Source organism: Mytilus trossulus, chromosome 11 (assembly GCF_036588685.1).
Source record: "Mytilus trossulus isolate FHL-02 chromosome 11, PNRI_Mtr1.1.1.hap1, whole genome shotgun sequence".
Classification (NCBI taxonomy): domain Eukaryota; kingdom Metazoa; phylum Mollusca; class Bivalvia; order Mytilida; family Mytilidae; genus Mytilus; species Mytilus trossulus.
In genome coordinates, this window is record NC_086383.1 from 56721418 (window position 1) to 56733682 (window position 12265).

At 33.1% G+C, this 12265-nt stretch overlaps 1 protein-coding gene across 1 annotated transcript; it reads right to left on the reverse strand.

Annotated features, from left to right (window-relative positions):
* Nucleotides 1-543: 543 nt before the first annotated feature.
* Nucleotides 544-7515, reverse strand: LOC134690186 (uncharacterized). The gene is made up of 4 exons (XM_063550162.1): nucleotides 6850-7515; nucleotides 6207-6295; nucleotides 4449-4641; nucleotides 544-1142 (listed from the first exon to the last, which is right to left on the reverse strand). The coding sequence occupies exons 1-4, from the start codon at nucleotides 7513-7515 to the stop codon at nucleotides 801-803; spliced, it is 1290 nt and encodes a 429-aa protein (XP_063406232.1). The 3' UTR covers nucleotides 544-800.
* Nucleotides 7516-12265: the final 4750 nt, after the last annotated feature.

Below are 12265 nucleotides of genomic sequence, written 5' to 3' on the forward strand. Positions count from 1 at the left end.
GATGTTATTGTTACAGATCAGTTCAATTTTCTATAGTGAAGGATCCTACAAATAATGCAAGATGCAGTCACAGAAAATAATTACATTTATAAGTACATCTTATATGTACATATGAGTCAGTTAACAAATTTATATTTTACTTCAAAAAACAGATTTTATATCTGTCCCTTTGCTTGCCGCAATGGTATAGCAAAGTATTAAAAAAATGAGTTTTAAACAGTTAATCACTCGGTCAACTTAAGTTAATTTTGATTCTTATCTTCAACATTTTTTTAGAAATATTTTTATAGATCATCAACTTTAAATGCAATGCAAAAAATATAATTACCTTTTGTCAAGCTTATGATTTTTTTGTCGATAAAGCGAGACATAGCAATAATTCACTACGTAGTTGTCGGCTTCACAATTAAGTTTAAGTGTAAAAAAATGCACATGTCTAACTTTGTCAAATCTTCATTGGATCTGATGAAACTTGGACATAAACTACATTAAGATATGCATGCATTTAATTTTTTCCGTATTTTCTGATAAATAGCCGTATGTCTTATTTTGCATTTTACATTTAAAGACAGTTTCAGATTAAATATTTTTAGACATCACCTGCGGTGTCATACGTTCATTGAATTTGACGTTACTTTTTTTAAAATCAATTATGATAAATAACTGCTACGTAAAATAAGGGTGCGAAAAATTTCACCTCTATATCGTACGTTTTGGTCCTCCAACGACACTTATGGTCAATGTTTAAATATTTTTAAGTCTTGTATGCAATCAACGATAACAGATGCAAGACAAAGAGTTTAAATAATTGTCCTTTTTTCTTTGATTTTAATAGAAACGACTGCTTTATACCCATTTGTCATTATGCCAACGATTTCCAAATTTTCCCTTTTGCATTGAATCGAGTTGCACTCTCTGTCGTATATTGCCTGCCGAATTTGTATTTCATCCGTCGTGGTTTGTTGATTCAGGACAAATAAATTTGTCTCATGCTGGTCTATAAAACCAATAGATAATTTGTTTCTTTTGCCTGATTTATACGAATAAGGAATTGACCACATGATTGCAGCACGAAAGTCTTTGTTTTCAATTTCCCAAGACACTACTCCTCTTGTACCAGAAAGATGACTGTTATGCGCAAGCTGAAATGGCAATTATAAATATCATTATATTTAATATTTTTTACAAGAAGCGGTGCATAAGTTTTGAAAACAAACAAACTGAAACAATTGAAAATGTGAAAGGATGCTAACAATTCAATATCAAAACCCATGTGCGTGAATAAAACATCTTATTGAGCAATTGCTCCCTGTTGAATAACTTAGAAATCGTTTTTGAAACTTTGGTTTGATGTGTTTGAGGTTTTGCTCCTGCCATTTGATTAAAGACTTTCCTTTTGAAATTTTCCTCGGAGTTCAGTATATTTGGGATTTCGCTTTTTCATACTATAGAAGGAGAAGTTGGTCTTTGGAAAGTATACGGTTATGATTTTGTTTTTGTTTTAACGATTTCATATATTTGTTTATTTATCAAACCTGCTTGTAGAAATATCATTGGTGAAAAGTGTCAACAAAGAGACCGCGAATCTTTTTTTTGGGTCCTCAATGCTCTTCAACTTTGTACTTGTTTGGCTTTGCAACTATTTAGATCTGAGCGTCATTGATAAGTCTTATGTAGACGAAACGCGAGTCTGGCGTATTTTAATACTTTATAATCCTGGTACCTTTGATAACTACTTAAATATGAGGTCGACAGACGTGGTTCATTATAATACACGATAAGTAAGCCGTTACGTCATTTAATAAATACAAATCGGAAGTGAAAAAAAAATCTGAAACGTTCCGACGAGAAAACGGTTGAAGAAATTGACGGTGAACGATTGAAATGAATGCAGAAAATGCCTTATAAACGTAAAAACTGTGATTGTTGGCATTTTTTTTTGTAGAGATCAAATTCAGCAGGTTTTTTTTTTTTATAGAATATTGAATGTCACAAAGTCGATAAGATAAATCCGTTATTCAGTGTGCTTGTCTGTTATATGTCGGCTCCACACGTTATCAGATATTAATAAAATCCTTAGCTTTTATCATCTTGATAAAGTTTAACCAAGAAAGCACAACCAATGAGTGAAGTTTATAAAGATTTTTTTTTATTAGCTTCCACTGCTCGTAGACTGCAGTTTGTAGCTGGTATGATTGCCAGCTCCATAGTCAGTGCTTCTATGTATACTGCCATGATTTTGAACATTTTTGAATTATCGGTTGACCAAGTGTGATATTTTGAGGAAAAGAAAGCTTCCAAATCTCTCAATCAAAGCAATTTTAGATGATTTTAGTTATATTTGGCTCATTTAAGGTATACACTTTCTCGTATAATTGAATTATCCAGATTGATATCACAAAACAAAGCAATAACATTCGATCATTGTGTTTTACAACTGAGACGGCTTGTCACAGCATCTCAGTTCAATTATATTACTGAAAAATAGAATAAAATTTAGATAACAACCCTTTGCGTTGTCGAGACTTTATGGTTCAACGATATCCCTTGTGGAAAGTCATTTTTAGCATTCATGTAAAGAGCATCCTTATATGATCAATATTGTTGGCTCTTCTTGAAATTATTCTTTTAATATACATGTATTATATTCCTAAGTAATGCCGAAATTGGTACGATTGGCAATGAGTTAAAATGACGACTATAGATACAACTAAAGGTCTCCGTTAGGCCATCCACGACAAGAAAATCCATACCGTATAGTAGGCTCTAAAAGGCCTTGACATAAAAAAGATGTAAACAAAATCAAACGGTCTGTTTTATAATTCAGTTTACGAAAACATAATTGACAGACATGAACGTATATTGTTTGATTCTGTTTTGTGGGGAGAGCATCAACAGTAATACTGCTTAGAAATATACATTTCGGTTCACTACCAAAATTATAGTACGTCATATCAGATTTCATACTTAAATAATTGTTTGTTTTTAGCTGCCAGCTTGGTTCAATTTTTGTCAAAAACAAGATAAGAAAAACCGATCATAAATTATTCACTTGTAAGGGGATAGTTCAACCTTATTGAATTCGTATTCATTTGACTTTTAATTTTACTCCCGAGCTAGAGATATATAACGCCTGAATAAGGCGTGCTCATTAGCACGTCAACATTGAAACTGATACGAGGGTAAACCATTTGATTGTTTGATTCGTTCTATGAAATCTCGTTGTTATTCAGGTATAAAATGATTAACATATTTTTCATATTTATAAAACCATACAGATGTAAAAATGCAATAGAACTAATTTTCTATCTATTTACATCTACATTCATATAATAAATAACTGATGGCAGTTTTCAGAGGTCACTTTGATAATTAAGTAGAAGGCGTCATATGACAGCTAAAGCCTATCTAATTCCTTTGCAGAATACACTTTCTGAGTCATAAAGATATACCTTGAATTCACAGCACAAATCTCTTTTATTTGTGTATCTCTAGTTTTTTTTTAAAGGAAACTTGAGTAAACATGAATTCTAAACCTTGTAAACAGAAAAAAGGGTTAACAATTTTATAGGTTAACAACCAATGATGTTTTTTTAACTTTGCTACTGGACTGGAGAACACTTTACTCATGCCAAGTATTTCATTATTTGAAACAAAGATGTATTCAGAAATAAAGAGTCAAATTATTTTTGTAGCATGCTACATTTTTTATGGGGAATGTGTTGCCCAGTCCTTACTTTTGTATGTTGCTTCTTGTGTACTATTATTTGTCTGCTTGTTTTTTTCATTTTTAGACATGGCGTTGTTATTTTATTTTCGATTTATGAGTTTGACTGTTCCTCTGATATCTTTCGCCCGTCTGCTAATGGAGATATTTAAGAAAATTTCTTCTTTTTTCCTCAAGGTTAAATTCATTATATATAAGGAAACTTTGATCTCAATTTAATAAAAATGTGACCTCTATTGCTTTTACCATTTAACTTTTAACTTTTTTTATTGTATACATTCCTCTTTCCATTAATATAGATGTGTGTTTCTTTGGTACACAGCGGGCCTCGGTGGCCGAGTGGTCTAATTAGTTACTTCTGCTATCTTAAGCCAGTCAACACTGAGGTTGTGAGTTCGAACCCACCTCGTGAGGGTACACTCAACTCCAATCTTATGTTTGTCAGTTTTTTCTATCGAAGGTCGGGGGTTTTCTTCGGGCACTCCGGTTTTCTCCACGAATAAAAACTGGCCACCACGAAATAGTCCAAAAGCGGTTCTTAAAAGTGGTATTAAAAGACAAAAAAACAACAACAGTTCAAATCTTTTGGTACACTTTAGTTTTAGGGAATGAATTATAATTTCAGTATTATATGTGGTGTTTCATTTATTCGCATTTTTGCAAAACATAATTTGATAAAACAGTTGTAATAAAATTACGCATGTGACCGCATTTTACCTACCAAAAAACATTTTTCCTGAAAACTCAACGATAGTTGTGGAGGTTTAGAAATAAAACCTTTTTCTATTGTGCAAGTTGGTGTATGCAAGCTGGAATAAGTTGAATTTTGAACTTCTATTCTACAGAACACACTGCTTGTAGCTGTTTGCTCCAGGTCCGCACAAGACGTTGCTATCTCTAACTGAAACTGTTCCCTGTAAAAAAAACCAATCGAAATTTAAAGATATGTTATAACTTCTTAAACAATTAATGATTCAAATCTCCACTTTGTGAGAGAGATAAAACAACTGAGGTCATTTTATGCATGACACAATTCGATATTTATCTTTTTAATTTGTTTTCTGAAAATATTTTTTTGCCGTTATCATTTTTATTAGAAGGAGACCGCAACATGTCCATAATTTAGAGCAGTTGTATTGATCCTTACGCTTGATTAGTTCTGATTTGCGGTAGACATGTTAATGTAAACAAGGCATTGTTATGGGGTGGGTCGTTGAAATGAACGTAGAGTTCTGTTTTTTTCATCTTCTAAATTTCGGCTAAAATAAAATTAACTTCTATGAACTACATGACCGCAGCTTGGTATTTATTTGAGACTTTTAATATATAAATACTGGAGTTATATTTACTAAAAAGAAGTAGTATAATTAAGACCAGAAATTTTCAAACTCACAATACTTCAAGTTAATTTTAGAAACTTTTTTTCAAGAAACATATTTTTGAAATAAAGATGCGCTATAAGAAACCTCTGTAGATCCATCACAAATGAATTCGTTAGAAGACATTTTTGGCATTTCCTGCGTAGATTTGTAAAATGTTGCAAACAATTTCTTGTGACAGTCAATTTAAGAACACACTGTAGTAAAATATGCAAAAAGAAAGTTATCATTTCAATCACTAAAATTAAGCTGGTGTTTGACTGTTTTGAGAAGGAAAGCTGATCTGAATTGTTTAATGTTAGACATGTTTGTACTTGCAATTCCTATACAAGAATGGGAAACATAAAATATTTAAAAGGTAGAATAACAAAAATACCTAACTCTGAGCAAAATTCTAAACGGAAAGTCCATAAGCCAAAACCTATATCAAAAGCTCAATCATATCAAACGAATGGATACCAACTGAAAAGCGCTTCGAATGCAGGAAATTATTAAACGTGTTTTTTTTTTCAATTTTTTATAATCCTGACTTTGTACAGACATTGTATTAATATGTTGAAAACGGTGAATTAAACTTTGTTAAAAAGACTTCTGTTCCAGTATTCGTAGTTAAGATTGTTTGAGGTCCTTGATAAGCTTTTACAAAGAAACAAAATGAGCTCGAAGTGTACAATGTTTATACTGCAAAATATCCATACATAATTGAATACATATTACATCGAAGACTTAATATGATTACGTGTAACTATAAAGAATTCGGAAACAGTCTGATCTTGGCAGAATCTTATCACAAAATTACCACAAAATATACGAGTGGTAAGATTTTGTCTGACTTTAATTGTGATCGAATTTCTCTTATTCGAAGGCATTTATGAAAATCTCGTTGCGGAGAGTAATCTGATGATTTATAAATCTCTGTTTTTTTTTCTATTTGTGCATGGAAGATAGAGTAATTTTGTTATGTTCCGAATTGTCTTCTTTATGAAGATGGGCAAGCACAGAGATTAAAAGGATGACGGTTTACCAAAAGGTGTCATAGTTAAATTCAAACAGTACTGGTGCCGTTCCTAATACTTAGTACTTTTATTTTATCAACATACCTTGCACTAGTTCTGCAAAAGTGTGCAAACCATTTTAGTCTTGATAAATTAGTACACGTGCCGTCTGAACTCGCATCGTTTTCATCTCTCTGTAAAAAAATGTTAAAGTGTACAAAACAACCATTTATTTATATGTATTATCCACATCATACAAAAAATATCCTAAATAAATCCGTTTAGATTTACTGGTAAGGCTCGTTTTGGGCAATTAAAAGTGTTTTCTGAAGTGTTTTTTTCTATATGAGTGGTTTTTTTTCTTTTGCAAAGGTAAGTCTGATATTTAATATATAAAATAGGAGGGAGGTGCGGTATGATTGCCAATGACACAACCTACCATCAGGTACCAAAATGAGATCTTTAGGTCCCAGTATGGGTTTCAACAATGAATACAAGATTTTTTCAAAGAACATTTGTCTCTTCCCTAAAAGTTACTAATACTAAATTTCCAAACTGAAAATATCATCCATGAAAAGCTCCATCGCTTTAGCATCGTGTATAGAATATCAACGGTATTTACTATGTAATGTTATGTTTTGTTGTTCTTGTCATGTCTTGTACATATATTATTTATTATTCAAATCTTTACAAAGATTAGGGGGCACACAGTTCTCAAACATAAACAAAAGTTCCCAAAGACACTTACGTAAATGTTTTCATTTTGTGTCAGCCATCTGTCAACTTCACTGTCGTTAAAAACAAATTGATTCATCTCTAATTTCTGTATTGCATCAATAGTATCGTGTGACGTATCAAGATTTACTACAGCCGTTTTAAGATCAGACCACTTATTACTGATTTCATTTTCGTTCCAATCGGTTGGTTTTATATGGCAAACATCATTCCTGATCTTTCTTATCACTTCCAAATGTGTTTTCGTTTGGGGAAATAAAGAAGACATGCAGGGTTCAAGTAGACATATGAGCATATATAAATCGAAGTCATCAAGTGTTATGCCATTCTTTGCAGTAATCGTATGAATACAAAATTGCGTTATACGGTCAGCACTATTTTCCTTTTGGGGACAATGACTTTGTTTTTTTCTGTCGACATGGTATAACTTGTAAAACACCTGATGTTCGATGCGTTTTAATTTGATACATCCTGTTGGTGGACATAAACAGCATTGTTCATTTCTTTTCCACCTATGATAAAACATATGTTTATTATCATTACTGTTGAGATACTGCTCTATATTTTCATTGTAGTTGGATAAAAGTTCAAGTTTAAGTACTTTTCTGATAACGGTTGGAGATATATCTTGTGACAAGAAAAACAGGCGCATGAACTCTATATCCCGAATTGATGTCATTTTCCTGAAATACAACCAATAAAATCAAGAACAAAAATGGGGAATACGCCAAAAGAGACAACAACCCGACCAAGGGCAGTAAACAGCCCAAGGACACCATAGGGTCTTCGACGCAGTGAGAAAATCCCGCACCCGGAGTTGGAATTTTAGCTGGTCCTTACCAATGTGTGTACTTCTTCAGTAAAAATAGACGTCAGACTAAAATCCAAAATATATAAATGGACTTAATCTTTTAAAACAAAAAAAACCGTGTTTTCACATAAAATATTAAATTGCTTTTTTTGTATACTGTAATTCCCATGTAAACTCTACTGTTTTATCTTATGCGTCTGTTGACAGTACAAATTCTCACTCAGCCAAAATGTATCAATCAGAACTAGGTTATTAACGGTATATCTACAGATATGATTACTAATATGTTAAAGTAAGGATGTACACCTCTGAGGAGTCCAAAATTTCTAGACTTATTTTTCTTAACCAGATATCTAGGTTTATAAGAGTGTAAAACATTTCTGCAGGCGCATATCATTTTATTGAAAATTTTGACAATGTGAATATCAATATACACAATCTTTTTGTTCATGAAACAATAATATGGCAACATCGGACCATGCATAATGATATCTAGGACAAGATAAAAAAAAAACCGAGAAGTAAAAGATACAAAAAAACATTCCGATAGAAGTATATGATCCAGATGGTGAAAGTGTTACTGCTTATTATACAGTATTGAACAAGTGAATAGCATATTGCCATAATATTTACATCATTGACAATAGTACAGCAACGTTTGATGACCGTCAAGTATCGTACTGTACAATACTGAATACTCGAGCCGTAATACCACGAAAAAAGGTAACTGAATACAACAATAATAAAAGACGATTAATACATATTGCAGAGAATAAAAAGGGATATGCAATGAAAAGCATTCCGTTTGAAGTGTTACAATATACATTTGTGGTAACAGAGGTTCATTCTCTGTTTCAAATCTATACTATTAAACGAGAAGACCTCATTTTGGGTGTCGCTTCTCTTCTTTCCACAATAAATTAATCAACACGCATCTGTGTCCTATAAGTACAGTACATAGTGCCATTTGTCATCCATTCATATGATTATTCAGATTGAGTAATTTTGCTATCATTTTCAATTTCACTATTCACGGCAGTCACAGAGTTTATTAAATAAAGAGGGTCTGTATACTATATCAATGACCACTATGGATCGATTAATTTAGGCAGCAACCATTTGATTTTCTGGGGGGTGGGTGGGGGGTGGGGGCTATGGGTTTTTTTTTCTGAACAAATTTTTTTTCGCCTTCAGGGAAAAACAATCGATTTTTTACATATAGTGGTAGCTGAGGGTGAAACAAACATTTTTTTTTCTCAGAACGAAAACTGGGAACAAACTTTTTTTTCCAAAAAAACCCACCACAGCCCCCCCCCCCCCCCCCGAAAATCAAATGGTTGCTGCCTTAGTAAACTTAGAATTGAAAGTAATAACACTATATCTATATAGTAATGAATTTTCATAATATACAAATAAGCGCTAAAAATATTCATGTGAACTTTTGATACCTTTTCTGAAATTCTCCAGTCATTAAATCTTTAACAAAATTCATTGATTACAAAAAAGAAGATGTGGTATGATTGCCATGTTGAGACAACTCTCCACAAGAGACCAATATGAAACAGATATTAACAACTATAGGTTACCGTACGACCTACAACAACGAGCAAAGCCCATACCGCATACTCAGCTTTAAAAGGCCCCAAACTGACAATGTACATCAATTCAAACCAGAAAACTAGCGGCCTTACTTATGTACAAAAAAATGAACGAAAAACAAATATGTTACACATAAACAAACAACAGCCACTGAATTACAGGCTCCTTACTTGAATGTTCATAACATACTTAATGGATGTTCATATTGAAATTGATAGAAAACCAAAAAATGGGAATATTGGAAATAAAGGAGGAGGGATAAAAAAAAAAAAAAAATCCTGTTCCCAATAACCTATGACTTATGATACTTTTGCTGAAATTCTCCAGTCATTCAATATTTTACAAAATTCTTCCACAACACTTTACATACTTTAAACTACGCTCTGAATGCCTGCGATTTCGCGGGTGTGTTCTAGTTGTATTTGAAACTAGTAGATTCCATCGATCTGACATCAGGTAATTATTTGTCTAATATTTAACGTCTAATTCTTAGATGGGCAACTTTCCTTGAGGAATGGCATATGTCTTGATTGACAACATATATGTAATGTTTTGATAATGAGATTTTTAACTAACAAATAGTATTGCCATTGAAACTACATATGCTTCACTTCTTGATGGCTTTTCCGCAATTAGGTGATTTCATACAGGCTCTAAGGAAGGAAGAATAAAAAGAAGTCAGCATTATCTTTTAACTTCACATTCCTTTACATATATGATCTTCTCTCAAAATTTAGTGTAAGTTATCGATCTCATCTAACTTGACATAACGGATACAGCATACAGTCAAATTTGCCATAAATCGTGACCTCGAAATTGATAATGCGAGTTGGTAGAAATCAACACTTTACTATTAAACATGGTTTGATGCTATTAGCCAGTTTCGTCATTAAGTGGAATTTTCACATGTTTCAAGGGAAACATTATAAGTTGAATAAACCTCCTTCTAAATTTGTTTTCTCATACTGTTCTGCTACTTTCCCATGTTGGGGTGCCGAGGGTTGGGACCCGCTTACATCTTTAACCCCGGCACATTCTGTAAGCATGTGCCTCTTGCAAGCCAGGAGCCTGTAATTCGTTTGTTAATGTGTTACATATTTGTTTTTGTTCATTTTTCTACATGGCCGTTAGTTTTCTCGTTTGAATTATTTTACATTATTTTGTCATTTCGAAATTTCGGATTTTGGATATGATAGAGTCAAGATATGACATTGATCTTGTTCCTTTATAACTTAATTTTGGATGGAGCGCGTCATCTGATTGTCTGATGTCGTTTTGTTTATCAGCTCAAAGACATAATCTATTCATGTGACCGTGACGTCATCAACGTTTTTTCGTGGTTTACTACGGTTTAACTTGGAATTTTGGCACAACTTTTTTGAATTTTGGATCCTCAATGCTCTTCAACTTTGTACTTGTTTGGCTTTATAAATATTTTGATATGAGCGTCACTGATGAGTCTTGTGTAGACGAAACGCGCGTCTGACGTACTAAATTATAGGAACAGGAAAAATATTACAGTCATTCCTTAAATAATTAGACCGTTGGTTTTCCCGTTTGTTTGGTTTACATTAGTCATTTTGGGGCCCTATATAGCTTTCTGTTCGGTGTGAGCCAATGCTCCTTGTTGAAGACCGTACATTGACATTTATGTGACTTGGATTGAGATGTTTCTCATTGGAACTCCTACCACATCTTCTTATAACTGTAAAGAGTTTTATACTCGGATGATTAAAGATGTACATGGCGCAAATCAGGGCTTAAGCAAAGCCTTTTGAAATACTTTGTACTTACAATTAACAACTCGCATGGCAATTTCATCCAACCTTATTTTATGATACATATATATATATATTTTAGCTGATCTGTAACAATAACATCTTCATGCCTTATATATCATGTACTGTAGTACGCCGCTAAATTAAAACTGACGTGGAAAGGTAACACATCCCACCGAAAGCTCTTTTTTGAGAGCCCAGGTGGTCGTGTGGTCTAGCGGGACGGCTGCAGTGCAGGCGATTTGGTGTCATGATATCACAGTAGCATGGGTTCGAATCCCGGCGAGGGAAGAACCAAAAAGTTGTGAAAGCAAATTTACAGATCTAACATTGTTGGGTTGATGTTTAGACGAGTTGTATATATATATACAACATCGTAGCCACAAGTTAACAATTATTTTTTTGGCACAACATCGTAGCCACAAGTTAACAATTATTTTTTTTCTGTGACGTATTAAATTTATATTCAGATCCATTTTGTTACATCTTGTGATCAATTCTATTTGGCAATCGTCAATGGCAGTCAGCAGGGTTAAAGAACATCAGTTGTTCGACCTGTTAGTCAAATGCGTTTTGTTTAAGTATACTTTTTCACTTTTTTGGTCTTTTGGAAAATGTTGTTTGTGCTGTTTTTAGACCCTTCTACAACTAAATTTGTTTGACATGCACACGTATAAAAATTGCGGTTTTTATCCAACGCAATCATAGGTTTGAACGTAGTTTTCAATTTAGACTCGTTTATATATTTTTGTTTGGGCATGTATCATATTTTCCCTCCGGTTTATATGATCCGTTCATCCTATATTGTCTCTTAAAATTCAAGAGTCAATCTTAAATTGAGAGTAAATTATATGGCCTTCCAAATACCGTTTCGATCCCTAACATCACTGAAGAGACATATTTTGTCGAAATCTAGATCTGGTGTACTAAAGAAATATTGACACCGAATGTTTGTGGCACAACATCGTAGCCACAAGTTAACAATTATTATTTTTCTGTGACATATTTTAAATTATATTCAGATCCATTTTGTTACATCTTGTGATCAATTTTATTTGGCAATCGTCAATGGCAGTCAGCAGGGTTAAAGAACATCAGTTAATACTTAATACTGAGCAACACGAACCCCACCAAAAGATGGTAGTGATATCATGTGCTCAGGAAGGGTTAGCAGATCCTGCCCCACATGTGGATCAAGAGCTGAATTATGCCTTGTGATATATCTATCTTTGTATCCACTG

Excerpts from the sequence above, each read along its gene's own strand:
- LOC134690186 (XM_063550162.1), bottom strand. The coding sequence starts at position 7,515 with ATGACATCAATTCGGGATATAGAGTTCATGCGCCTGTTTTTCTTGTCA. Across the intron at positions 6,296-6,849 it reads CACAAAATGAAAACATTTAC|AGAGATGAAAACGATGCGAG; the intron begins GTAAGTGTCTTT and ends ATTTTTTTACAG. Across the intron at positions 4,642-6,206 it reads TTTTGCAGAACTAGTGCAAG|GGAACAGTTTCAGTTAGAGA; the intron begins GTATGTTGATAA and ends TTTTTTTTACAG.